Here is a 25,955-nt window from a genome sequence, read left to right on the forward strand (position 1 = left end):
AGTTCCTCTTCTGTGAATCACTGATCTCTGTCCAGTCTTCTTTAGACAACCAGCTTTTCAGGTTTGGGTGTTTTTCTAATTGGTTTTGGTGAGTGCTTCATTTATTAAGCTTACTTACCTCTTGGGTCATTCTTACCGATAATATTTTTCCCTCCCCACTTAGGAAAAAAAAAATGTTTGTTTCAATGCCTTGCACTTACTGACCTTATCACCATTTAAACACTCATCACATTGCTGAGATTTAAAAACAAGAAAAGTCTCCCCCTTGGTAGGCACCTTCCCAGCTTCCTATCTGCCCTGCCCTGGTTCTCACAGCCACCTGGTTCCGGCTCACCAGCTGTTTCCACACCCTCTCCCCCACCCACCTCTCACCCCATGGCCCAGCCCCTGTCCTGCTGTGCACCACAGCCGGTCTCTAAAGTCATCAGCCACCTCCGCTGCACCAAGTGACCACCCATCCTGGCTTGCCCAGAACGGAGGGGTTTCCAGCAGGAGAGATTTCAGGGCTTTCTTTATTATTATTATAAAATAAACAAAACTTAAAATTTGCCATTATAACCACTTTTTATTGATTTCAGAGAGAGGAAAGGAGAGGGAGAGAGATAGAAACATCGATGATGAGAGAGAGAGTCATTGATCGGCTGCCTCCTGCACACCCCCTGCTGGGGATCGAGCCTGCAACCCGGGCATGTGCCCTGACCGGGAATCGAACTGCGATCTCCTGGACCTTAGGTCGATGCTCAACCACTGAGCCACGCCAGCTGGGCCATTGTAACCATTTTTTAAAAATATGTTTTTATTGATTTTTTAGAGAGAGGGGAAGAGGGACAGAGGAAAACATCAATGAGAGAGATACATCAAGCAGCTGCCTCCTGCACTGGGGATGGAGCCCGCAACCCGGGCATGTGCCTGACCGGGAATGGAACTGAGCGCTGAGCCACACCAGCCGGGCAGCAACCAGTTCAGTGGCATTTAGTACATTCCTAATGTTGAACAACCACCATCTCTGTCTAGTTCCAGAACATTTTCATGCCCCAAAAGGAAACCCTGTGCTCCTGAAGCAGTCACTCCCCACCCCCTCCCCTGCCCATAGTAGCCACCCATCTGCTGTCTCTGTGCATTTGCCTGTGTGGACATTTCATATGAGTGGGAGCACACACTGCATGACTTTCTTGTCTGGCTCCTCTCACTCAGCATGTTCTCCAGGTCCGTTCATGCTGTGGAGTTCCTTCCGTTTTACGGCCTCCTAATAGTCTATTGTGTGGATGGCCCACAGTTTGTTAACTGTGTCTCTGTTGATGGACCTGCAGGTTGCTCCCACTTTGTAGCTGTTGTGAATGGTAATGCCATGAACATTCATTAACATGTTCCTGTGGGCATTCCTGTTTCAATTCCTTCGAGTCTATACCTAGGAGTGGAATTGCTGGGTCACATGGGAGGGGACTTTCAATATTAAAATCAAACTGGGATGGGTTGGCCACTCTATGTGTAGCCGGCCCTCCCAGGGGCCATCACCCTGCTGCTCTGTTCTCCTTGGTGCTGTCCCCACTTCCTATCTGCCCTTGTGTGTCCCTCTGCTGGCTCCTTTGTGGAGCCACTTCCCAGCACCTGTAAATGCTGGTGTTCTCCAGTCTGCCTGAAGCAGGACTTCCTGCCCTCCGTGTCACTCCTCCTGGGTGGCCTCCTCCATCCTGGGGCTTCAGATACACCTGCACAGCAAGGAGACCCTGATCTGCACCTGCATGGAGTGTCCCATGGCACTCAGAACCCAACATGCTCCACACTGGGCTCCACTCCCACCCCAGCTCACAGCCCTGCACCCTCAGCATCCCCTATGGGACCTCCTACTCCCAGCTACCCAACGTCAAGCCTGGGTGTCACCCTTGACTTCTCCTGCCCTCCCATCCCCACAAGTCCAAGTCCTAGATATCCCTCCATCCATGCACCTCTCTCCTCTTCCCTGTCTGGGCCACCAAATCTCCCCACCCCCGATTTCATCAAGAGTCAGCTCATCTCCCTATTGGTCCTGACCTCTCCAAACTATTGTGCACACTCTGTGATCTAACTAGAACACAGATCCATCCATGTCACCAGAACCCTTCTCACCTCTGCCTCCCAAAGGATAACATCTAAGTTCCTTGCTGGTCCCTCATCCCTGTTGTCCTACCATGGCCATTCTGAATCACTCCCTCTCTGACTGCATATCCCTTGCCATTGCCCTCTGGAAAGCTCCCTGACCTCCCAGCACCTGCCTCCAGGAAGGCTGCCCAACCTGTGTGATGAGGCCTTTCCTCCACCCTCCTTGTCATGTGAATCTCACTGTACAGCAAGCTCCCCTTTGCTCAGCTATCTCACCACTGGACTGTCAGCTCTGGAGGTGGCAGGGGTGGGCTCTCACTCATGACCCCTTGGACCCCAGCCCAAGCTGAGCACATCGTATGAACACACATCTGTTGTCTCAAAAGGCACAGAGAATAAATATGAAGTTGGAGGCCCCTTAGGGATTTGAGCTCATTACCTGGAGAAGGCACATGGGGGGTGAGTCAGCATCGCAGCCTGCCAGCAGGCAAGGCCAGGGAGACATGGCTATCATCCCCTGGGAGGGGCCCTGGTGGACAGGGAAGATGGAGGGCTGGACCTGTGGCAGGGGAGCCCCTGATGTGACTAAGCTGACCTCCCTGCTTCAGGGCTCCTTGGGGACAGGCAGCCAGAGACAAAGACCCAGCTCGGCTGCAGAGACAGACACCTGAGGTCCTGAGCATCACTGGGACCTGGAACCCAGGATGTAGACACAGAGCACCAGGAAACCAGAAGGGGACATGTCAGAATGGCCTTGGAGCATGTTTGTGTTCACTCTAAGCATATCATTCAGAGTAGGGACATGGAGAACATGTGTCCACAGATATTTCTCAGGGGTTCAAGCAGCCTGCACTAAGTAACTTTGAACTAAAGACTGAAGAAGGCATTCTCGGTTCTTGTAAAACCCTTCTGATTAAAACAAAGGGAAAGGCTCCACTTTGCTTGGGCCAAGGTGGTTACTTGAACAGCTCGCCAGGTCTCGTTGCCCTCCCCTTCTCCCTCCCCCTCTCCCACCTTAAACAAGAAAACTGGAGAGGCCCAAAGCTTGGCAGGTAACATCATCCTGCTAGAAACCAGCACGGTCCGGTTTGCACTGCGTTTCTGTGGGTGCAGGGAAGGCAGGGGGTGGCTGTCCCTACCCAGCTGTGCGGGAAAGTCTCCTTGTAACACGCGCTCGTTTACCTAGATGAGTAAACAGACACGCACGGAGCGCCGCGGCTGCGCGCGGGGAGTCCCGCGGGCGCGGCGCGGGGTCGAACCGGCCTTGATTGCCGACGCCACTCAGGACCTGCGGGAGCTTTGTTGCCACCTGGCGGCCGGGGCGCCCGCGCCAGGAAACGCTGATGCCGCGTCAGAATAACCCGAGCCAGGCAGGCTCCTTTTTCTTGCACTCTTCCGCCTGGCAGATTCTCAACTCCTCCACCGGGGCGCAGGTTGGGGGGCAGACCCCCCCTAACACACACACACGCCCCTCCCCCCGCCGCCCCGCCCAGATGGTTAAAGCCTAAGCTGGGGGGAGGAGGGGATTTAGACCCAGCGGGAGGGAGCCGCCCAGCTGCAGGGCTGAGGGAGGGAGAGGATGGTGCGGGCGACGCCCTGGAGGCGGGAGGGGCGAGGCTGTGCGGAAACCGCGGCGGGGCGGAGGTCTCTGCAGCTTAGCCTCCTCGTTTGAGGCTGAGGTGGCTGCAGTAGGGGACAGAGACTTGACTCGCCCAGGTGCGCAAGGACAGGCGCTGGCAGCGGCTCTGGGGTCCTCGTTTAGACGTGGGGGGCTGAGGCTGAGGGGCATCCGGGGGAGCTGCTGGGCCAGGCTGAGCGGAGGACTCTGGAGTTACCTGGAGGACGGCTCCCTCCAGGTGTGCCCAGTGCAGGTGCCAGTCAATCTCTCTCTCTCCCTCTCATGAAATAAAAACAAACCAACCCTTCCTTGGCCCCATGTTCAATAAACAGGGAGGGGAAGAATGAGTGAAAGAAATACATGTGTGACTTGGCGGAAAGGAGTCTGGAGAGAGGAGGCAGGCCACCACCCCATGCATTTTGCTCCGCTGCTTTTTTCCTGTTTCGGGGGTTTTGGGGGCCAAACTGCTAGTACCAGGTTCTTTCTGCACAGTAGTGAGGAGCGCGTCCCAGCTCCACCAGGAAGTCCCTCTATTCTCTTTCAGTGGAAACACTCAGGTATGTCTAACCCTGGGGGATCAGCTATCTGCTGGCCAGGTTGGAGCAGATATGGAGACCCCCCCCCCCACGGTTCCCACCATCTGTGCTGGGAAGGACACACAGCAGGAGGTGAGCTGTGGCCAGGTTCTGAGTGCTCAGCCTGGTAACAGCTTCTCTCTTAGGTGACATTGGTGATCTGGCAGTTGGCAGTGATGGTATCCAATGACCATCTTCCTTTCTCTTTGGGGCATGGAAAGGCAATCAAATCTAGAGTCACGGCCCAGGCAGACAGAGCCCATCCCAGACTTCGCTCTTTCCTCTATTCCAATGGAGGAAGCACCCGGTGGATGGGATTGAGCAAGGTCAGGACCGCTGACCAGCTTCACGCGTGCATAGAATGGGGGTGCATGAGACCTTCACTCAACCCCAGCATCCCAGCTTGGATCCACTAGAAGGTGCTCCTCTGCCCTGTGGGGTCAGGCCAGGGACTGAGGAGCCAAGTAGGGATCTGAGGGGTGCCCAGCCCTTTAGGGACAGAGGGTTCCCTTGGGGAGCTTGCAAAAAGGGCCCACTGGAAGGGAGGCAGTGGGACCAGAGTCACAGCCAAGTCACTGCTACATATGAACATTTTGTGAAAAGCCCAGCCAACCCTCAGAGACCCAGGGTGTGTCCTAAATGCAGCTGGAGCCAGGAGAGGAAGCAAAGGCACCATGCTAGGACAGAGGAGAGGAAGGCTGCAGGGAGGGGACAGTAGACACAAGCCCAGTGCCTCCCCCAGGGTCCCCCTTGCAATCTGCATGCACCCCCCCCCCCCCCAGCTGGAAGGTGAGACTCTTCAAGCTCTGAGAGATGGTTCCAACCCCTCCCAGGCCCCCAGCCTTCCCTACTTCCAGACTTTTCTAAGCAGCAGGAGCACCATTTTAAATAGCCACCAGCAACGCACAAGGCTTCCAATATCTCCATGTCTTCGCCAACACTCATTATTTGCCATTAAAAAAATACTAATAACCATCTAATGGGGGTGAAGTAGTATCTCATAGTGGCTTTGATTTGCATTTCCATAGTGGCTAATAGTGTTAAGCACTTGTCAGCTATCTGTACTATCTTCTTTGGAGAAATGTCTATTCAGACTCTGCCCCCCTTTTTTTTTTTTAATCCTCACCTGAGGGTATTTTTTCCATTACTTTTTCAAAGAGTGGAAGGGGAGAGAGAGAGAGAGAGAGAGAGAGAGAGAGAGAGAAACATCAATGTGAGAGAGACACATCGATTGGTTGCCTCCCGCATGCGCACCAACCAGGGCCGGGAGTCAAGCCTGCAACCAAGGTACATGCCCTTGGCCAGAATCGAACCCAGGACCCTTCAGTTCGCAGGCCGACACTCTAACCACTGAGCCAAACTGGCTAGGGCCAGACTCTGCCCATTTTTGAACTGGGTGTGTTTTTTTTATTGTTGAGTTGAAGGGGCTCTTTACATATTAGAGATATTAACCCCTTGTCAGATACGTAATTTACAAATATTTTCTCCCATTCTGTGGGATGCCTTTTTACTACTGTTAATGGTGTTCTTTGATGCACAAGTTTTTTATTTTAATGAAGTCCAATTTATCTATTTTTTTCTTTAGGCTGCTTGTGCTTTTGGTGTCACAGTCAAGAAATTATTGCCAAATCCAGGGTCATGAAGATTTTCTCATTTTCTTTAGTTTTATAGTTTTGGCTCTCATGTTTAGGCTGCTGAGATAGTTTTGTTCATGGCATGGAGTTGGGGTCCAACTTCATTCTTTCGCATATGGATCTTCCTCTTTTTTTTTTTAATAAATATATCTTTATTGATTTCAGAGAGAGGAAGGGAGAGAGAGAGAAACATCAATGGTGATAGAGTCATTGATCCACTGCCTCCTGCATGCTCCCTGCTGGGGATCGAGCCTGCAACCCGGGCATGTGCCCTGACTGGGAATCGAACTGTGATCTCCTGGATCCTAATCCGATGCTCAACTGCTGAGCCACACCCAGTCGGGCTAGATCTTCCTGAGCTGAGCTGACATGGGCCCCTGGTACTTGGCCACCACCTTTTATTGGCCACTGCTACTTGGTGGGTGTGTTCCCCATGCAGCCCTATGCAAACCTCCTAGAATCTGAATGAGAAAGATGGGGTTGGAACCAGACACCCTTATGCCTCAGCAGGAAGCTGTTTTCTTCTAATGTAGCTAAGCAGCCATGTGCTGTGGGGCAGGCCCACTTGAGGCAAGTGTTACAATGCACAGTTCCAGGACCACTGGTGAACCAAAGCTGGGAGCCCAGAGAACAGGTGTCTCACACATGCCCCTGATGCTCCTGGCACCCAGAGGTTGAGAACTGCAGCTGTCTGGTGAAGGGGAGGAGGGAGGCTGTGTTCCCAGCCCAGGCCCACCTTGGGTCACTTTGGGGACCCAGGAGTGGGCAGCCCCTTTGGAGTTCAGAGTCTGGGAGGGATTCGTAATGCTCACATTTTGTTCAAGGGGTCCAGGCCCTCTGGCCTTTGTCACCTGGAATCCTGTTCACTACACCCAGGCCCTCTCTCTGAACCACAGCTGACCCAGAGTTACCCTAGGTAACCCTCCCCCCTCAGCCCAGCAGAGCCACCACACCCACAAGACACTCTCCCCCCCCCCCCACTCCCGGCCCCTTTTTACTCCCCCAGAGTAACAGGATGGCTGGGAGCACATGGAATTCATCCACAGGGCATTCGCTAAGAGCACTGGGCCAGATGTGGGCCATAGATACCGGACTTGTGGTCCCCACCCCTGGGGAAGCCAACTTTGTCAGCACAGGACCAAAAAGATGACTCTGGGGGAAGTGGGGAGGGAGAGAGAAGGGAGAGGGAGGGAGGGAGGAAAAAGGGAGGGAAAGGTGTGAGTGAATGCAAGTAGCCTCCGCCGTCCAGAGCCGCGCGCCATGTGGCCCGGCCCAGAAGCCCTCCACACCCACCTCTGCCAGATCCCACAACGCCCACGGACGGGCGGAGCGGGCTGACCTTGTAAAGCGCCCTCTCCCCACGCAGAACTGGGGTTTGGCTAGCGAAGCTGGCCCGGGGGCGGGGGCTGGGGGCTGGGGGCGGCTCCACAGGGAGGCGCCTAGCGAGGCCTGGAAAGCCCTGCGGAATGCGTAGGGGAGTGGGGAGGGTGGGGGAGGGGAAGGGAAAGGGGGAGGGGAAGGGAAAGGGGGAGGGGAAGGGGAAGGGGGAGGGGGACCTCCCGGTTAGTCCCTCCCCCGCCCGCCGGCAGCTCCCGAACCCCTCCTCCTGAGCCAACACCCGAGTTAGGGAGCGTCCGTACTTCTCCTCCCGTCGGTCAGGCCGGCTCTCGGTCTTTTGTACCGGGTCAGCTTATTGGGCGGGTTCGATGTACGCCCCACCCAGCGCCCCAAACTGGCCAATTGCAAAGGCCTTCACAGGGCGCCGTACTCGGGGCATCGCCACAGTGCTGCGACGCTTCTGGGGATCCTTAGGCCTCGGTGGCCCTTGCCCCTCGACCCTGGGCCTTAGCCCAAAGGAGACCAATGGAACCCGTGCCCAGAGAGGTGCTCGCGGGACATCCGGGAAACCCTTGGAGATCTCGGGCTCCGCCTTACCCCGCTGCTTACCGGCGTGTCCTCGAGTGGACGCGCGCATCATAACGGGGAGTTTGCAGACGCTCCCTCACATCAGGGACGCGGCTCCTTTAAGGGCACAGGTGTCCAGAGAGCCGCCTGACTGGAAAGCCGCCCCCCGACCGAGCTCCCCGGGCGAGCTCCGGGCTCGGCCGCGCGGCGGTGGGGCGCGGGTGGCGCGCAGCGTGCGGCGGCGAGGTCGGCTCGGGACGCCGGGCGGTGGCGGCGGCGCGCGGTACAGGCACGCAGCGGGCAGGTCCCGCAGGCCCCGCCCGCGCCCCGCCCGCACCGGGGTCCTCGGAGCGCTCGGGCTGCGCGCGGAGCGGGCTCGGGAGGGAAGTCCCGAGACAAAGGAAGCGCCGCGCCGCCTCCGTCGCCGCCGCTTCGTCCGCCTCGCTCGCCGGGCCGCGGCCGCCCTAGGTGAGCGCAGGTGGGGGGCGCACAGGGGGGCGGCGGCGGGGCGGGGGCCGGACCTCGGCTGCGCGGGCCTCCGCCGCCGTCGGGCCGGGCCGGGCGGGTGCTCCTCCAGCCGCGACCCCCAGGGCCCGGGCCCCCGCCCCCGCCCCCTGCGCGGTCCCCGACCTGATCCGGGCCCCGCGCCCGGGAACCGTCCGCCTCGGAGCTGTTGACGCCGCGGGCTACGGCCCGACACTGCTGGCCCGGTCTCGGCGTTGTCCCGGCCTTGCCCCTGGGGCTCCCGTCGCTTTCCCTTGAGAAAGTGTTGGCGTTCCCTCCGGCGTGGGTCCGCGGTGCGACCGGGGAGCCAAGGCGGGATTGACAGGAGCTTTCCTTCCACTGAGGGACGTGCGTTTCCGGGGTCACGGGTCCGCACACAAACCTGTGGCGCTCTCCAGCCGGGCAGAGAGGCCCAACAGAGAGAGTTGAAAGTCTTGGGTTGCAAAATTGCTGGTTCGATTGGGGATGGGGGGGTGTTGTGTTGTGTGGTGTTTGATGTCTAAAATTCAAAACAAGTGTGAGTTTTCTTGCGCCTCTAGAGAGCTCCTCTTCCCGTTGGTGGGACCCTGAACATCGGCGCTTCGCCAGAGGGAGAGTTTTCTTTTGTTTTTAAGATTGCTTTGTACCAGTTGAAGGGAGGTTGGAACTGATATTTTCGTGAGTAGGAGGAAAGGAAGGGAATGAGGATCAGGGCTTGCAGTCGCTCCTAAATCACAGTTTTAACTGGTTTGGTTTGTATATTTTGAAAGCATGCTTAGTTCCTCGATTTGCAAAGTTACTGTACTGTGCTAATTTGGCTTTTTGTTTCTTTTTCAAGAACATAGCTCTAAATGTAGCTCGCTATTAAGGCATCGTTGCCTGTAGGTAGAGAAGCTGTCCAACAGACAAGGGAGGTGGATACTAGTTTGTCCCGATTTGCTTGTGACCTTTTGGGTGGTTTAGGGGTGAATTGTGTGTGCTGTTGTGTGTTTGTCTTTGGGGAGTCTTGGCGTTTGGGGGACCTTGCTTCTGAAACTGCCTGGGTTCCTGGGAGGTGTGTGGAGAAAGAACAGGAAGTGCAGCATGGGCAGAGGGTGTCCTGAGGCTGGGTGCTTGAATCAGGCAAAGTGAATGCCTTTCCCCTGGGGGAGTTTGGGTTTGGATGGGAAAGGCCTCTCCAGGGGCTTTTCATCCTGGGCAAATCTGTGGGTCAGAGTACCATCATCGCCCATTTTACAGATGAGGAAGCTGAGGTTGGGGGAGATGAACAACTTGCCACACTCACAAAGCCAGTAAGTAGCTCTGAAGTCTCTGCTGTCAGCCAGCAGAACTGATCTGAGAAGAGGGTGTTCATGGGCAGATCTTGCCACTAAGCCTGGAGAACCAGGCCTTTGTCCTGTAGGCTGTCTTTAGTAGTTCATAGATATTTTATCTACAGCTTGGCTGCTCCTTAAGTGTCTCTCTGTTGAGGAAGGCAGAGTCCCTTTTAAGTGGGATTCTGAATGAGTGCTTCTGTTTTGTAATTAAAATGTAACAAACTGGCTGCTTTCTCCTGGGCTCTGGAAGGCTACCAAGAGTGGAAGCATCATCTTGAGACCAGGTGTCTGCCTGGGACAGTGCGGGTAAGCACCTGTAGCTTTGCCCTGGTGGCAGAAAGGATCTTATTGGTGCCTGGTCTGGTCCATTGGCATCTCTCATTATTAACCTTTTATACCTGGGACAACCACAACTAGGCACTAGGACAGGGTCTTTTATGGGCAGCTTTGTTTGATCTTCAGAGCAGAAGAGGTGAGGTCCTGGCACAGGGTCGGCAGGCAGGCAGGCTGCGCTTGGATTGCCCTGCTGGCCTCTCCCCCGGCCCAGCCCCTCTGGAGCCCTCTGAGTATTGTGTGGCCCTACCAGTGTCTGTGGTTCCTCAGTGTTCCAGAGCTGGCCTGGGCTTCAGAAACCTGTTCTGATGCCTGGCTAGGGACCTTACATAAACAGTGCTTACCAGGTTGCTTGCCTTTGGTCACTAAACTCCTGTGTTAGTTAATTCAGCAGAAGTGTCCTGCCAGGCCAGCCTATGCTGTCTGCTTTGCCATGGCCAGGGATGAGGGGCCTGCCCTATGGGGGCCCTGTTGGTGGGGGAAGCCAGTGGGTATGGGGCAGTACTTTGTAGGCTAACATGTGCTGTGCCCTCAAACCTGGAGGTGGCGGGAGGAGGGCATTTCTACTGGTAGGGGATAGCATTGGGTCCTGCCATTTAGAAGAACCAGTTGAAGTGAAGGATTTGAGAAACTTAGAAATGAATTTTCAGACATCGGAGCTACCACTCCATCCTCCCAGCCAGCCATCACTGTCACTGCCCACTTCTCTGACAGAAGCTGGCTGGTATGCTCCTCTGCGCCACCCCCCCACACACACACCCCACACCAGCTCCCACATTCCTCATGCAAGCCCACCCTTTCCACTCTTCTCTGGCCCACCAGACCCTTCTGTTCCTGAACCATGCTGCCTGGAACAGTCTCCTGCCAGATTGCTGCAGGCTGTGCTTGGGTAGCCACCTGGACACTATTTCAAAGCAGGTGCCACTCATCTCCATAATCCTATCCTACTTTGCATCTCCTGGCACCTAGCACTTCCCAGCACAGGACCTCCTCACCTATGAGCTCCCAGGGCAGCATCCTGGCAGGCTCGCTATGAGCACCTCAATGGTTTGGTCAAACATCCCCTGGGGAAGAAGTGGGCAGGCCAGAGCTCTGACGTTGTGTGCTGTAGTGAGCAGTTATATTGGGTCCAAGCTTCGTGTTGATCTATTTTGGACTTAATCTTGAGGTCGGATAAGGTTGAAAGGTGCATTCTGGGTCAGAGTGCTGGAGTTAGGGACCACAGCCCAAATAGGTGCATCTGTCACCTCTCATCCTTGACCGGAGGGCTTTGATTTCTGACCCTCACTTTTCTTGTGATGACATAAGCATACCTGTTTTTTGAAAATGTATCATATCTGCCTTGGCTGGTTTTGCTCAATGGTTAGATCGTAGGCCCATGGACTAAAGGGTCCCGGGTTCGATTGAGGCCAAGGAAGGGCACGTACGTTGGTTGCAGGCTCGATCCCCAGTCCTGGTTAGGGTGCATGCGGAAGGCAGCCAATCAATGTGTCTCTCTCACATCTCTCTCCCCCTTCCACTCTCTCTGAAAAGCAATGGAAAAAATATCCTCGGGTGAGGATTTAAAAAAAAAATGTACAGTTGGTCTGGCGATTTATAGTAACTCACCCAGTGTCTGAGACCTGGGCTCTTGGGTGGTGTTGGAGGCAGCAGTGCTTTTCTGCAGTGGCAATCCCAACCCTCCTTCTTCTGTACTTCTTGGGAAAACAGTTGCCAGGAGCTGCCCAAAATCCAGAGCACTGGAGTCCACCCAGAGTTCCTGACTCCATGGTGATCTCTGAGGCTTGGGAATGTGCATTTGATGTCTGCTTTTGAACTGTTGGCCTGACCTAACACCTTCTCCACAAACAGTGTGAACCTGAGGGGACAGGGCAGGGCAGCCAGGTGGTGTGGATGCTGGGGTGAAGGGCGTAATTTGGGTTGCTGGGGCAGTTGTGGGTCAGCTGGAGCTGAGGTGAAGTGGGGAGGTTGAAGTACTAGTTACGGGGCGGGGGGTGCTGCAGTAGGAGGGAAAAGTAGCCCTGCCACCCAGCGACTGGAGTCAGAAGACCACCTGGGTTTGCATTGAGGCTGTGGCCTTAGTGCGCGGATTACTGTGGACCTCCCTTCCTATCTCTGGAACAGGCCTGTGTGGAGGCTAGGGCAGTAGGCAAGACTGGACTGGAAAGCTCGGCTGCTGTCAAGTGTTGTCCTTGCTGGAAATATTTTTTTCCCTACAGGATTGAGAGCACTGTTGTAATTGTGGAGGGCACCCCACATTGTATTCAGGAACTTGAGGTGCTAGATCTTTTCCCTGCAGAGGTAGAGAGGAGACCTGTCCCCTGGCTTCAGTATAAACCTAAAGGCTTGAGGAAGCTGCTGATCACCATTTGTCGTGTTAAAGCCTTGTTTCTGGTAAATACATGTACTTAATTCAGGGTATCTTCAGTGTTTCCATGGACTTTGAAGACCAACAAGTACACTTAGGGTCAAATTCTCCAGCAGGTTTTGTGACCATGTCACCTCTGCATCTGCTTTCTCATAGGCAACTAGAAGTGGGGTTACGATTCAGTGCCCTGCAGTCTGGTCTGGTGTGCCAGGCATGTGGAGTTGCTGCTTTACCTGAGGGCTCCAGGCCACTAATTTGAACAGCTAAAAGCACTAAGCCTTGAAAGCCTGTGGTCCAGGCCTACTTAAGCCTTCCTGCTCCTGCCTGGTGCTCCCAAAGAGTTCCTGGGCTCTGCCGGCCTGCTCCCCTTTGCTTGACTTTCCCAAAGTAAATGGGAAACAGACCTTTGATCCATTAGTTGTGGGGTGCCAGGATGGGGCTGCAGGCTGAGAAAGTGGAGGGAGCAGAAGAAAGAGCCCGGGACCCTGGTGACATGTGGGTCTCTTGGATATGGGGCCAGGTAAGCTGTCTCTGGGACTTGTCCACAATGCAGTTGGGCTGCCCTCCACCCTGGGGCCCTTTTCCACTTGGTGAGCTGGGGGCCTGACAACGCCTCTGCATCCATCCACCAGCAGAAGGAAGCGATTCATCCCTGTCCTTCCCTGTGCTCTGGGTATCCCCACCTGGTCCTGCCTTTCCTGTGTGGTCTGATAGTAGAACTGGACCCCTGTCACTCCAGCCCACTGCTGGGTATGATTAAAGCAGGAGGGGTGCAGGTACCAGGTGTCTGCTGGGAGTACACGGCATCCCTCCCTGCATAGCACCTTACAGCACTGTGACCCAGGCCTGTTACTTCGCTTCTCTGAACCTCTGTATCACCATGAAATGGAGTCTGAGGGGTGTGCTGTGGACCCCTGGGGCTAGGCAGTTTGGCAAGGAAGGCACCCACGTGGAGGTATCCAGGAGGCCCATGCCTCTTCCGTGGTGACTTGCTTGTGGGAGAAGGCCGGATTCACCCCTGAGGGCCTAATGCCTGTCCAAACGCTGGGTGGGGCAGCTTGATAAGAGCATGCGAGATCTCTATGGGCCATGTGAGAACCTTCACTTACCCACTTCTTGGAAACAAGTCTGCTCACTGGGCAGGTGCGAGAGGGAAGGGGCAGAAGGAACCAGGTTTTCCTCCTGATTGCATCTTTGCTCTCTCTTTCAGGACTTTGAATATGTCGGGGATTGCTCTCAGCAGACTCGCCCAGGAGAGGAAAGCTTGGAGAAAAGACCACCCATTTGTAAGAAAAGCTTTATTTCTTCCTGTAGCACAGTGGATCATTTCCCCGACTACACTGCCCAGTCCCTATAGACGGGGCCCTATTGTGAGCCCTGTGCCTCTGGGCGGTGGGAGGCACACGGCTCCTATGAGCAGCTAACATGAGCTGCCACAGCGCTGATGTGCTTGTGTGTGGTTTTCTCTCAGGGTTTTGTGGCTGTCCCGACAAAAAACCCCGATGGCACAATGAACCTCATGAACTGGGAGTGCGCCATTCCAGGGAAGAAAGGGGTAAGAAGTGCCCATACTCGTGTATGGGGAGGACTGCTAGGGACACTTCGGCCCTTCAGAAGGTTCAAGTGTGGTGTGGTGATCACACAGGCCAGGGGACATGAAATGGTGGGACAAGGTTAGGGTGACGTAACACCACTCCACTCCAAGCAGTTTTAATTCTGAAAGGAGCTGAGCTATGGCAGGGGTAGTAGGCCCAGACCCTGATGCATCTTTGGGAGCAAAGAGGATCTTGAAGACAGGATGGAGAAGGGGCCATAGGTGCCACCAAAGCCTTTGAGTTTGTCCTTGCCTGGATGTGCTGAAACTGGAGCATTCTGGAATGGTTGCAAATCCCTGACCACCTATGATGGCTGCATGTGGCCCCACATGTCCTTCACACACAGCCACAGTCCTCCCAAGGTCCTCCTTGGTTCCCCTAAGTGTGCCCAGGCCAGTTAAAACCAGTGCGTTTGAGGCATTAGGGAGTGAGGGTCTCCCAACAGCCCAGCGTATGGCTCTTCCTGGTGACTCCAAGGGAAGGAGGAGACCCCTGAAGCTTTTGGGTTCTGCTGAGGGAGGCCTCATTGCCTCCACTTCCTTCCTCCATGGTCTCATGAGAATCCATGTGCTCAGCCTTGGTGCTTCTGGGCAGTCTCCTTCCTCTGCATTGAGCCAGCAAGATTAGGACTTTGTCCACAAGACGATGTGGCCTGGGTTTGCTTCAGCTGCGGCTCTTTTGAGGGCCCAGCATGTACCCCAGCATCCATTTAGCCCATACATAGGCCCTCATCTTAGGACAGGCTGGTGGGCTGTAGTTGTCTCCCTCCCAATTGGGGAGGAGTGTTATACTAAAGAGCTAGGAGGCTGACCAGGGGCAGGCAGGACCTGAGGGAGGGGGTCTGCACTTGAGCTCACTTAAGTCCTCACCATACCTGCTCAGAAGCGGACCCTGACCCCCATCCCGGGGTTGGAGGGGACAGCCACCATGGGCCACCTGTCTGCTCCTCTCCAAGGAAGATTCTTTCCCACTGGCTCTTGGGGCTCATGGAGGTCCTGTCAGTCCTGTTGGGACCATGGTCTGCGCGCAGGGTCACTGGGGCCCACTGGGGGCTGTATAGCAGCAGCATGCCCCTCCTCCTGGGCCCCTGCAGCAGAAGGCAGCACACACCTAATCACTGCTTCATTTCCCAACAGACCCCTTGGGAAGGAGGCTTGTTTAAACTACGGATGCTCTTCAAAGATGACTATCCATCCTCACCTCCAAAATGTAAGTACAATGAAGTCCTCAAAGGTTGGCTTTGACGGTGCTTCAGCAGAGGTCTGAGTCCTCTTCAGAGAGCCTCGCCTCCGGGCATGTTGGTTATTTCACACGCTGCTCCACACAGGGTGGCTCCAGCGTTCTGATTCCTACAGTTGACTGTGTTTCTAGCTCGGGGGTGGGAGGTGCACCTAACAGACCAAGTCTCACGTCTCAGCTCTACAACTGGGAAGCTCCTGGGCCCTAGAGGGAATGTTCATGAGATCCTGGTGAGGCTCCTTGAACCCTTAGTGCCTGTCAGGGATGAAGCTACCACATACCTGCCCCAGGTGGGGATGGACATGCAGAAGGACCACCATTCAGAACCTTACTGCTCAGAGGATTTTGTTTGCTGCGACCTGTCATCTGTTAGAATTTCACACCTAACTCCATGCCTGCATCTGCAGCCTGGATGGATAACACACAAGCCTCCAGAGAAGGCAGCAGGAAGAAAAGGCCGGTGCTGTGTTTAAAACAGTGCTACAGCTAGACCGTCACGATGCAGTTTAGCACAACTTGGGGAGGGAGGGCGCCAAAGCTCTCTCCCTTGGCAGCTGGGAATCAACAAACACTGTCCACAGCTGGTTAATTAAATGAGTTGACTTGCACCTCCATGTGTGGGAAAGTGCCCGGCGGGTGGGAAGGCAAGAGTACATGTAACTGTTAACTTTTGTGGTTAGTGATTTAAAACATGGAAGGATGTTTCCCATTAAAATAGCATCTAGCAGAAGACTTACTTAAATTATCAATTCATAGCATAACCACTGGGATGGAGACTTATTTCCTTTGGTGTGGTTCTTTGCTGTTTGAATTTTTGTGTGTGTGCCATGTGTAGGTATTACTTTAAATAAGTGAGATAAATCGTAGCTGCTTTTATCACTTTTATGCAACATTGTATTGGAATTCCAAGCAAATGCAGTAAGGTAGGAAAAAGAAATCCCAGCAGAGAATGGAAAAAGAAGACTTAGACCATAGAGCATCTTTGTCTAAGTCTGTTTATTAAGGTTGCTGAATAAAAGGTTAACATATAAAAGCGCACTGTCATACAGTTGCGAGAAATGAAAGTGTTTATACTATACATTTTATAGTAGTATCAGGTACCTTGGAATAAACCCAACAAAAGATATTTAAGACCTGTATATTGAGAGTTGAAACCTTTCTGAGAGGATGAAGGGCAGCCTACATAACTGGCAAGGTGGGCCTTGTTTATGGACCAGAAGGCACAGTTACAAAGTTCTCTCCAAGTTGATCTACAAATTCAGCATAGTCCCAATCAAAATCCAAGCAGCTTTTTGTGGAAATTGTCATACCACAGGCTCTGAAATGTAGGAAATGCAGAGTGCTGAGAATTGCCATGGCCTTTGGGGTTCTAGAAGTGGAAGATAGTGAGGCCTGGATTGGGGCTCATTGAGGAAAAGTATCCAGACCTGCTAGCAGGATGGGCATGACACAAACCAGTTTGAGATCTGCTACAGGGACACGTTAGAGATGCAGAGCAAAGAGTCCAGAAAGCACAGGTACAGTGGAGTGGTTTATGAGGTGACGCTGCAATGCATGGGGAGAGGATGGTGGTCTGATGCATGAACTGGGACAACTGACTGTCCCAGTGGACAAAGGGAGAACTCAGTCTCCCCCTATAGACCAAAGTCTTCCAGATGGATTGTGATGCCCAGTGGGAAGACAGGTGGGACAGTACCACTTTTAGAGGAAGACAGGAGGGTGTCTTCATGACTTGGATAGGCAAAGCTTTCTTAACCAGGCAAGCATTAAGAGTGCTTTTCTGCCAGAGGGGGAAAAGGATCACTGGGACTATACTGAAATTAAGACCATCTCTTCACTAAAAGACACCACTGACAGTGAAAAGGGGAGAAGATTATATCTATACATCAGTACTTATCCTGAATATATCAAGAGCATTTATAAATCAATAAGGAAATGGCAAAAAAAAAAAAAAAAAAGCCACTTGATGGAATGGGCCCTTGGCAAGAGGATCTCCACCTGGCCAATCACCATAGAGAGGTGCTTAACTTCCTTATCAGAGAATTACAAGTTACAACCACAGAGTGAACAGGCAGATAACTGAGGCGGGAGAGGTTGCAGAGCAGTGAGAGCCCTCAGATGCGACTAAAGAAAGTAACTTTTGAACATTTCTTTTGAAGAGCTGTCTGCCATGTCTACTGAAGCTAAACTTATCCCTACCCGAGGACCCAGCTGTTCCACTCAAGTAAATACTCAATAGAAATGCATACATGTGTTTACCAAAAGGCATGGACAATCATGTTTATAACAACCCCATTTGTAAAAGCCAAAAGCTGGAGACAACCCAAGTGTTGAATGGATAAATAAAATAAGTGCAGCAGCGGAAATGAAGGGCCTACGAGTACACAGCATGAATGACTCTCCCACACATGCTGAGTGGGTGGAGCCAGACACAGGAGTTTATGAAGGTCAACAACAGGCCATGCGATGAACGGTGTGAGAAGTCAGGAGGGTGACTTCATATGGAAGAAAGAGACTGGAAAGGGGTGCTGGGGGGCTTGGAGATACTAATATTCATCATTGATACACTTTTCTAGCTAAGAAACAAGATAAGTCAGATTAAATTAAAATTAGGAACTTGTGTTCACCAAATGTACAATTAAAAGAGCAGAAAGGCAAATGCAGAGTAGAGGATATTTGCAAGACGTGTAATTGACAAAAGGCTTGTGTCCAGCATATGTAAAGAGCTCCTACAAATCAATAAGAGGCAACCCAATAGAAAAGTATGCAAGAGACTTGAATAAGAACTCCAAAGAAGTAGCCAGTTCATCCCAGTAAATGAAAGGTGCTTACTCTCAGAGATCATCAGGAAAATGCAACTTAGAGCCATGAGAGGCAACCACGATTCATTTAACAATGGCTGAAGTTCACTACTGACACACCAGGTATTGGTAAAACTGAAGCAGTGAGATGTAAGTGGGCACAGCCACTTTGAAAACTGGCAACATCCATGTTCAACACAGATACCCTGTGATCCAGCATTTCCATACGGAAGTGCACATGTGTGCACCAGAATTCACATCCAGGAGCAATCACAGCTTTATTTGTATTCACTCAAAAGTACACCTGCTTGTGGTGGGCAAGTCATGGGGTGGCTAGTCTCCCAGTGGATGCTGTGCAGCAACAGGAATGAGTAACTGCCACTGACCTGTGAGTGTAGAGTGGGGAGATCCGGTTCGAGACATCCTCCCTGGGGATTGCAGGTTGGTTTAGTGGCGCAAATGGAATGGGTAGTGTATAAAGGAGTTTTCTGAGAAGCTGTTGATGTTAGTGGATGTTTTTTCAAACTTGACATGTATTTTTTCAAAAGAAAATAATTTTTTTTTTTAAAGAAAAATATTGGATCCTAAAAGCCTGTTTTTAAAGCAAAATGAGCTGCTTTGAAAATGGCCCCTCATTTGGAAGGACCTTGGCTGCTTCCCCATACCCTCTTCACCTGCTGCAGCAGCCCCTTCCCACCTTCCCTAGGCCAGGCTGGCTGGGAAGACTGCCTGGGGCTTTGCTCTGACTGTCCTGTGGAGGGACGTGGCTCTGCCTCTGAGTCCATCAGGAAAGCACACTTGCTCCTCTCCTACCTCTTCCCCACCTCCTCCCGCCTTGTGGCCAGTTTTGTTTTTGTAAACAGTTCTTTGGGAAATGTCTGATAACCAGTAAGGTGTCCTGGTGCAGGGAAGATGAGGATGTCATCAGGACAGGACATTATTCTGTAGGACAACTGCCACCAAAACACATTTCCTTTCTTCCACATGATCTAGGCAAATTTGAACCACCATTATTTCACCCGAACGTGTACCCTTCAGGCACTGTGTGCCTGTCCATCCTCGAGGAAGACAAGGACTGGAGGCCAGCCATCACGATTAAGCAGGTATGCAGTGTGAGGGCCTCACCTCAACCTTCCTTCAGGGCCGGTTTGCCGTTTGAACTGCTGACCTCCCACCTTGCTTTGTTTTTCTCTCTTACACAGATCTTATTAGGAATACAGGAACTTCTAAATGAACCAAATATCCAAGATCCAGCTCAAGCAGAGGCCTACACAATTTACTGGTTAGTAGCTATCTGGCCCCACTTGCCTTGACCTCTCTCAGCTTGCACAGCCTTCCCCAGTCTAGGCTGCCTGTAGGAAGGAGCAGTAGGCAGGCTGTGGGTGGGTGGATAGTCCTGACCCTCCCAGCAGCCTGGGAGGGTGGCTGAGACACAAGCTCATGTGGCAGCTGGCATCTGTGCCACAAAGGGGGACTGTGAGGTGGCCAGGGAGGCATCTGAGGAGCTACATGTGCAAAGGGCCTATGGTGGCAAGAATGGGCAGCCAGGGCTGGCGTGGCCAGAGCGATGTTGGTGGGGGTTGGCAGGAGGCTGGCAGATGACATGGGCTCCTGTTGACCTAACTGCCCCTGATGGGCTATCGCCAGGCAAACCCAGTGCCTCCAGGAGCCCTGTTCAGCTCAGAGGGAAGGGTGTGGACACTGGAGGAAGAGGCGACAGACCTCCCACCTCTGCCCTCCTTTGGCCCACCCTGGGTATGGCAACTCTGAGGGGTATGGTCCACTAGGGGAGTGGTGCTCCTGACTTGCTCTTGGTCACCTGGGTGCTGTGGGAAGAGGGCCTGGTGTGACTTAGTGTGAGCAATGGAGCTAAACCTAGCACATGGGGTTGGCTGGTTGGACAGTGGGGAGGACCCTGGCCTTCCTGGCCAGCCTCCCAGGCTGGTCTGGGCAGGGAGTTATGCTGGGTTGGCGGCTCTGACCCCTATTGCTCCACTTACCCATGTTCAGAAACCTGGGGCCCAAAGGGCTGACCCACAGAGAGAGGTTGGGTAGGGGCTTGTTCCTTTCAAGGGGGGGGGTATCTGGAATTGCAACAGGTTGGAGGGTAGATCGCTCTAAACAGCTGAGGTGGCCTGAGTTCATCTGAAGAGAAGCACCAGGTTGCAAGAGATGCATTTCTCCCCCCAAAAATGGCTTCAAGTTCTTGGGTCCAACCCAGTTTGGGGGCTGGGGTGCCCCCTGGTGGCCGAGAGTGACAAGATGCTCCTGGGCAGCGACTGAGGCTCTCCTCCTCCAGGCCAAGGAATTGCTGTGATTCCAGCAAAGCTTACCTTGAATTTACCTGTTTCTTATTGGCTGCTGTGCATCAGCAGCTCCGGGAGATGAGTTCTCATACCTTGACCCTTGAACTGGGTGCTGTATAATATTCACTGCAACATCTGCCTGCATCAGGCCTGTCAGGCCCTTTGTAAATAGGGCCACTTGCTGTCTGAGCTGAGCCATTGTGATAGACCACATGGCCCACAGAGCCAAAATGTCTTCTTGCGGGCCTTTAGAGAGAGTTTGCCAGTCCTGGAGTGTGTTGCAGAATGTGTGTTACTCCTGGGTGAGTTGTCCGTGTATCTTGATGGCTTGCGTATGGCCTACAGCCCCGTCTGCTGTGGCACTCACTAGTTAGTTGCAGTATTGTGGCATTCGCAGCAGGGCTTCAGAGGGTTACTGCTGTGTGCCATTGGGTGCTCCCAGTTGTGTGCCTACTCAGGACTGGAGCATCTTTTCTGCACTATGGGCTCCTTTCCTGCCAGATGGCATCATACACTACTTCACAGGAATGAGATAGTGTTTCTCCGTAAGCATCCAGTTTAAAAGCACCTTTTATGAAACATGCTTGATCTGTTTTTTCAGATCTCTCATGTTTTCAGAAGGTCATAGGGCGTGTCCTACACTGGCAGGTGCCCCAGTGCTCTAGGGGAGACACCCTGTGCCCAGCCTCACTTGGTAAATGGCAGGGCTGGACTGGGTTGCTTCTGTTATTGCTTCCAGCTCCTTCCAGGGCCCTCCTAGTTAGCTGCCTCCACCTGGGAGTCTGGGCCCTTGGCCAGGGTGGGAGCATGGCCTGGCAGTAGAAGCTTGTCCTCTGGCCTTCACTCTTGGCTCTCAGCCAGGCGTGGTGCTGACTGGCCTCCTGGGATTGGTGTGCGCCTGGGCACCATGCCAGCTCAGTGCAGGCTCCAGGCAAGTTTCCGCCTCTCCGGGTGCTGGCATTGCAGCCTTTCCCCAGAGAGGCTAGAAAGGAGGACCCAGGGCACCAGGGCCTGTTGTCTGCACTAGGCAGAGCTGAGGGAAATTCTTTTGGTGGCCCCTCTGTGCCTCAACCCTTGGGCCTGCTCATGGGCTGGGACCAGTGCTCTGAAAGGCACACTTCTTGAGAGCACAGGCTGGAAGGACCCCTGGCTTTCTTATCCAGGGTATGAGTGCCCTGAGTACACACACTGAGCCTGAGCTCTGAGGAGGGTTCATGACCAGCCCCTGAGGTGTTTGACGAGACCTCTGACCTGGTTGTGAAGGAGCCCTGTTCATAAACATCATGTACCCATGGGCCTCGAGGTCACATTGATCCCTGGTAGCGGCTGGTCTCCTCTGATGGCGAGTTTGCTGCCCTCACACCCCACCCTCTCATACTGGAGTCCCCGCTGAGGTCCTTCCCCGACCACTAGAGAGCTGCCTCCACACCTTCACACTCGGGGCTGAGAGTCCCATGGGAAAACCCGCCAGATGTCTTTGAAGACCAGATGAGCAAACAGAAGAGAGAAACTGCTGGTCACTGGTGAGACTTGTGAACTCCCAGCCCAGGCTATTCTAACCTGTCTGTCTCTCTTGACCTCCTCAGCCAAAACAGAGTGGAATATGAGAAAAGGGTTCGAGCACAAGCCAAGAAGTTTGCACCCTCATAAGCAGCGACCTGCGGCAACATCAAAAGGAAAGGATTGGTTTGGCAAGAACTTGTTTACAACATTTGCAGATCTAGCGTTGCTCTATACAATTACTAGTCACCTAGGGGAGGTGGGCGGGCGCCATTTTCCATTTCCGCCACTGGTACACAGTTCTCCACTTGCTGAATTGCCCAGTTTTTCATACAGGGTCTCTTCCTTCAGTCTTTTGTATTTTTGATTGTTATGTAAAACTTGCTTTTATTTTAATATTGATGTCAGTATTTCAACTGCTGTAAAATTATAAACTTTTATACTTCTATGAGTCCCTGAGGAGCTAGTTCCCTTTGCTCGCGGGTGCAGGCATGCTTCCCACTGTCCGAGCCACACGTAGCCTCCAGCTGGCTGTATGAAAAAGAAATCAGCCTGTCCCCTGCCCTCGCGCCTCTGTCCTTCGCTCTGCAGAACCCGGGTTGTGTTGCTATGAGCCTCAGATCCAAAGTCAGCCAGCCTCTTGTTTCCGCATCACTTCCTTTGTGTTTATATGGCGTTTTGTCTGTGTTGCTGTTTAGAGTAAATAAACTGTTTATATAAAGGTTTTTGTTGCATTATTGTCATTAAAAGTATGAGGAGGCAGCCTCGGGGTGTCTCCCCACCCCCTTCTGCAGCTGCAGGCCCCACAGAGCACAGGCCTCGGCCCCAGCAGGTCTCGCTGCCTATGCCTGGGTCCTACATGGCACTTGTCCTGGTCCTTTGTAAATAGTGGTATGTACAGAAATGGTGTGTGTCCAGGGTTTCTGTCTATCCCACCTGGGTCTTTGGGCTGTAGAGCACTAGAGTTCAGATCTGGTCAAGTTGGAACTGGTGTCAAGACCCTTCTAAAGGGCACGCTGCCTGAGCCATCAGGAGGAGAAGCCTAAACCCAGCCCAGGGTGGCTGAGCCATGGCATGTAGCCACCTCACATCTGGCACTGCCCTTGGGCCTTTGCATGTAGCATCCTGGCCTTCCCCCGCTCACAGCATTAGCCCCCACCCCTGGGTACAGGTAGTCTCAGGCACTGGGACACCCCTATAGAGCAGCTCTGAGGGCCACTGTCACATGTTCTTTGTCTTCTGAAGCGTTCTGAACCTGGTTGCCCAAGGAGGCCACTCTCAGAAAGAACCCTGGAACCTGAGGCCACAACAGTTTCCAGGAGTTGGCTGCTGGTTCTATCAGAAGCAATCCTGGGCCCTGGCTCTGCGGGAAGGTGCCATAGATGGAGACAGGAAGTGACAGAAGGGGACCTGGCCTCTGGGTCCCAGTGAACACAGAGCTGACCAGTACAGAGGTCCAGGGCTGGCCCTGTATCAGCCGGCCTTGCCATTGCCCTCCCACCCCAAGGACCCTTGTCAGAACCAGGTTGCCTGTGGCTCTGGCATGTAGACTGAGGTGGAGATGGTCCCCAAAGGGGTGAGAAACACAAGAAGGGCTGGTCATCTAGGCCCTTGGCCAGGAAGGGGTGCCTCTGTTCACCCCAAGAAATGTGGCCCCCTCAGCCGACAGCATGGCCCGAGGGCCCAGTGCCTTGTTCACTTGCTTAGCTGGACATCTGTTGGGTTGCTGAGCTCTGAGCTCTCAGTTTGATGTTCATGGTTATTCCTAATGCAGAGGGCCTTATGCGGGGGGTTCAGTGGGTCGTGTGTGTGTATAGCCCCTCCCAGAATGTCTTATTTTGTAATGACTGAACTACACTTAGTAATAGTTACACATGTATATGGTTAATATATATGGAAATGCAATATATTTTCTAGTTAAAGCATTCTAAAGTAATCGATGTTTCTAGCACATTGTCGTGACTTTGGCTAATGAAATGTCCTTTTGTGCCACAGTTCTTGGCTTAACAAAGATGTGAATCTTGTAACAGGAGAACTATGAAATGTGATCATTCTGTTTCTACTGTAAGGGAAGAGAGTGTGTTCCCAGCATGAGGCGCCTAATTAGTGAGGAATTGTGGGCAATAGATTAACCACTGTATCTAAGAATCCTCTAATTAAAACATTTCCACAAACTGCTGCCTGCAGGGTGTGTCCTTTTCCTGCCTCACTCCCACACAGGCCACCCCCTGCTCACTGTTGCTGTGCCCAGGGAGATCAGGCCTCCTCTCCATGGCCTCTAGTATTAGACCCTCAGTGGCCGGGAGGAGGGGTCCCCTGGTGCTGTGGTCAGATCTCCCCTTCTGTTCCCTCTGAGACCCTTTCATGGGCAGGCAAGGCTGGCACATCCTGTGCTGGCCACTGGCCTTGCCCTGCGTCTTCCTGGCCTGCTGGAGCAGGGTCTCCCCACTGGGGACCGGGGGCTGCTCTTGTCACCTAGATAGACCTGAGGGAGCAGGACCGCATCCTCACAGCCAAGGTGCAGACAAGCCCTGATGGGGCCCTTGGGATGGTGTGTCCAGGGTTGATGGGGGCTTGGTCTGGCGATTACATGGGTGCAGAGCAAGGAGCCTGACCACAGGTGGTATGGGTTAGTTAGCCCTCAACCTCCACCTCCCCAGGAGTGACTGCTCAGAGGCTCAGGTCATCTGGCCGGATTGTGGGTCCCCTGGCCTCCCTGGACTGACACGGCTGGGCCAGCGCTATGTCCTCACACCTGTCTGCCCACATAGGCCACCTCCCTGACCTGCTAGCCCAAGGCCTTCCTACATCAGATTGTGCCATGAACAGCCTCCAGTTTGAGGTGGTGACAACATGGCAGGTTGGAGGCCCAGCGTTGACTTGGGCTGGCTTAAACAGGTCTGAGACAGCTTCAGCTGGGGGGCCTGAGGAACACCTGTGCAGTATGTGCCCTGGCCACCCCACAGCTGAGTCGGGGGGTGTCCTGCTGCAGGGGGCCTAGGAGAGTCACAGAGGCTTCCAGGTGCTGATCCCATCTTCGGAGGCTGTGGGCCCCACGGGGCTGGAGCACCAGGGTCCCATCCATCCTGCTGCCCCCAGACCCCACAACTGGCTTCAGCAGTTTGGCCCAGTCTCTGGCAGCCATTAAAAGGCCATTTTTCCCTGATCTAGAAGAAAACAACAAGGAAGCAGCAAAGTTACAGAGCACAGGCCTGGGTTCCTCCCTCCTGGCCTCTGCCCTTCTGGTGGCCCACCCACCCCTCCCTCCAGGAAGCCCTCCTGAAGAAGGGTCAGCTGAGTGCTCATGCTGCCCCTTCCATTCCTCCAAGGAGGAAGGAATTGGAGCCGCCCCCCCCCCCCCCCCCCCCAGCCAGAGTCAAGGGTATCTCAGCCCTCAGCTGTGCAGAGAATGATGCCTGTTCCATGAGAAGCCACGCACTGGGTCTACCTGTAGCTCTGTCTCCTGGTACTGCCCTGGTCCCACAAAGTGGTGAGTGCGGGAGGTGCTCTTGCCGGAGGTGGCCCAGGCACACCTGCCTCTGGACCAGAAGCTGATGGGAAGATCCAGTGGACAGACAATGGATGGCACTCTGCTTCCATGTCCCAGGCCTGACACAGACCACCTGTTCAGGTACTGGCAACAACAGGACCCCACCGAGCTGCTGTTCACTGCACTCCAGGAAGCAGCATCTCAGGCAAGGGGCCCTCTGGGCAAGACCCCTGCCCAACTGGAGCCACCTCTGCTGGCAGAACCACCCAGGATGGCCCAGGCAATGGGACTGATTCCTGCAGTCCTCAGGGTCCTCTAGCCCAGGGCAGGCAGGAACCCTTACCCAAGTCCCATGGCCCTCCCCCTTTTCCTGCCTCTGTCCTGGACAGGTGCAGCGGTTCAGAGGGCAGTGGGGGGCCGTGACTGCCAGGAGGCTGGGCCTGTAATTCCAAGGCCTGCCACCAGAGTGTGAGCTGGTGCATTATTAAAACCTGTAGCAGTCGGGTGGACTCACTGAGGAGTCCTCATCTCCTGTGCCATCTTTTCCCTGCTCTGCATCAGCCTTCAGAGTGCTTATCCAGAGCTGGGTGTTCTTCTCATGGCCTTAAGGAGGAAAAGCCACTCCCCCCACTGCCAGGCCCTTTCCTGTCAGAAGCCGGGAGGGTGTGAACCCCACCTCCCCACCAGCTCCAGAGCCCTGACCTCCTCTAGGC

General features: G+C 53.7%; 1 protein-coding gene across 2 annotated transcripts; it reads left to right on the forward strand.

The window, feature by feature from the left end:
• Window positions 1-8,013: 8,013 nt before the first annotated feature.
• Window positions 8,014-22,477, forward strand: UBE2I (ubiquitin conjugating enzyme E2 I). 2 transcript variants are annotated; one of them, XM_081132514.1, is made up of 7 exons: window positions 8,014-8,279; window positions 13,522-13,597; window positions 13,783-13,866; window positions 15,043-15,115; window positions 18,940-19,049; window positions 19,149-19,228; window positions 21,839-22,477. In XM_081132514.1, exons 2-7 carry the CDS (start codon window positions 13,532-13,534, stop codon window positions 21,900-21,902), a joined length of 477 nt encoding a protein of 158 aa, XP_080988640.1. In that variant the 5' UTR covers window positions 8,014-8,279; window positions 13,522-13,531; the 3' UTR covers window positions 21,903-22,477. The 2 variants fall into 2 exon arrangements, with proteins under 2 accessions (XP_080988640.1, XP_080988641.1); XM_081132515.1 differs by lacking the exon at window positions 13,783-13,866 and having other exon boundaries at window positions 8,165-8,279.
• Window positions 22,478-25,955: the final 3,478 nt, after the last annotated feature.

Source organism: Miniopterus schreibersii, assembly GCF_964146895.1.
Source record: "Miniopterus schreibersii genome assembly, chromosome: 3".
NCBI lineage: Eukaryota > Metazoa > Chordata > Mammalia > Chiroptera > Miniopteridae > Miniopterus > Miniopterus schreibersii.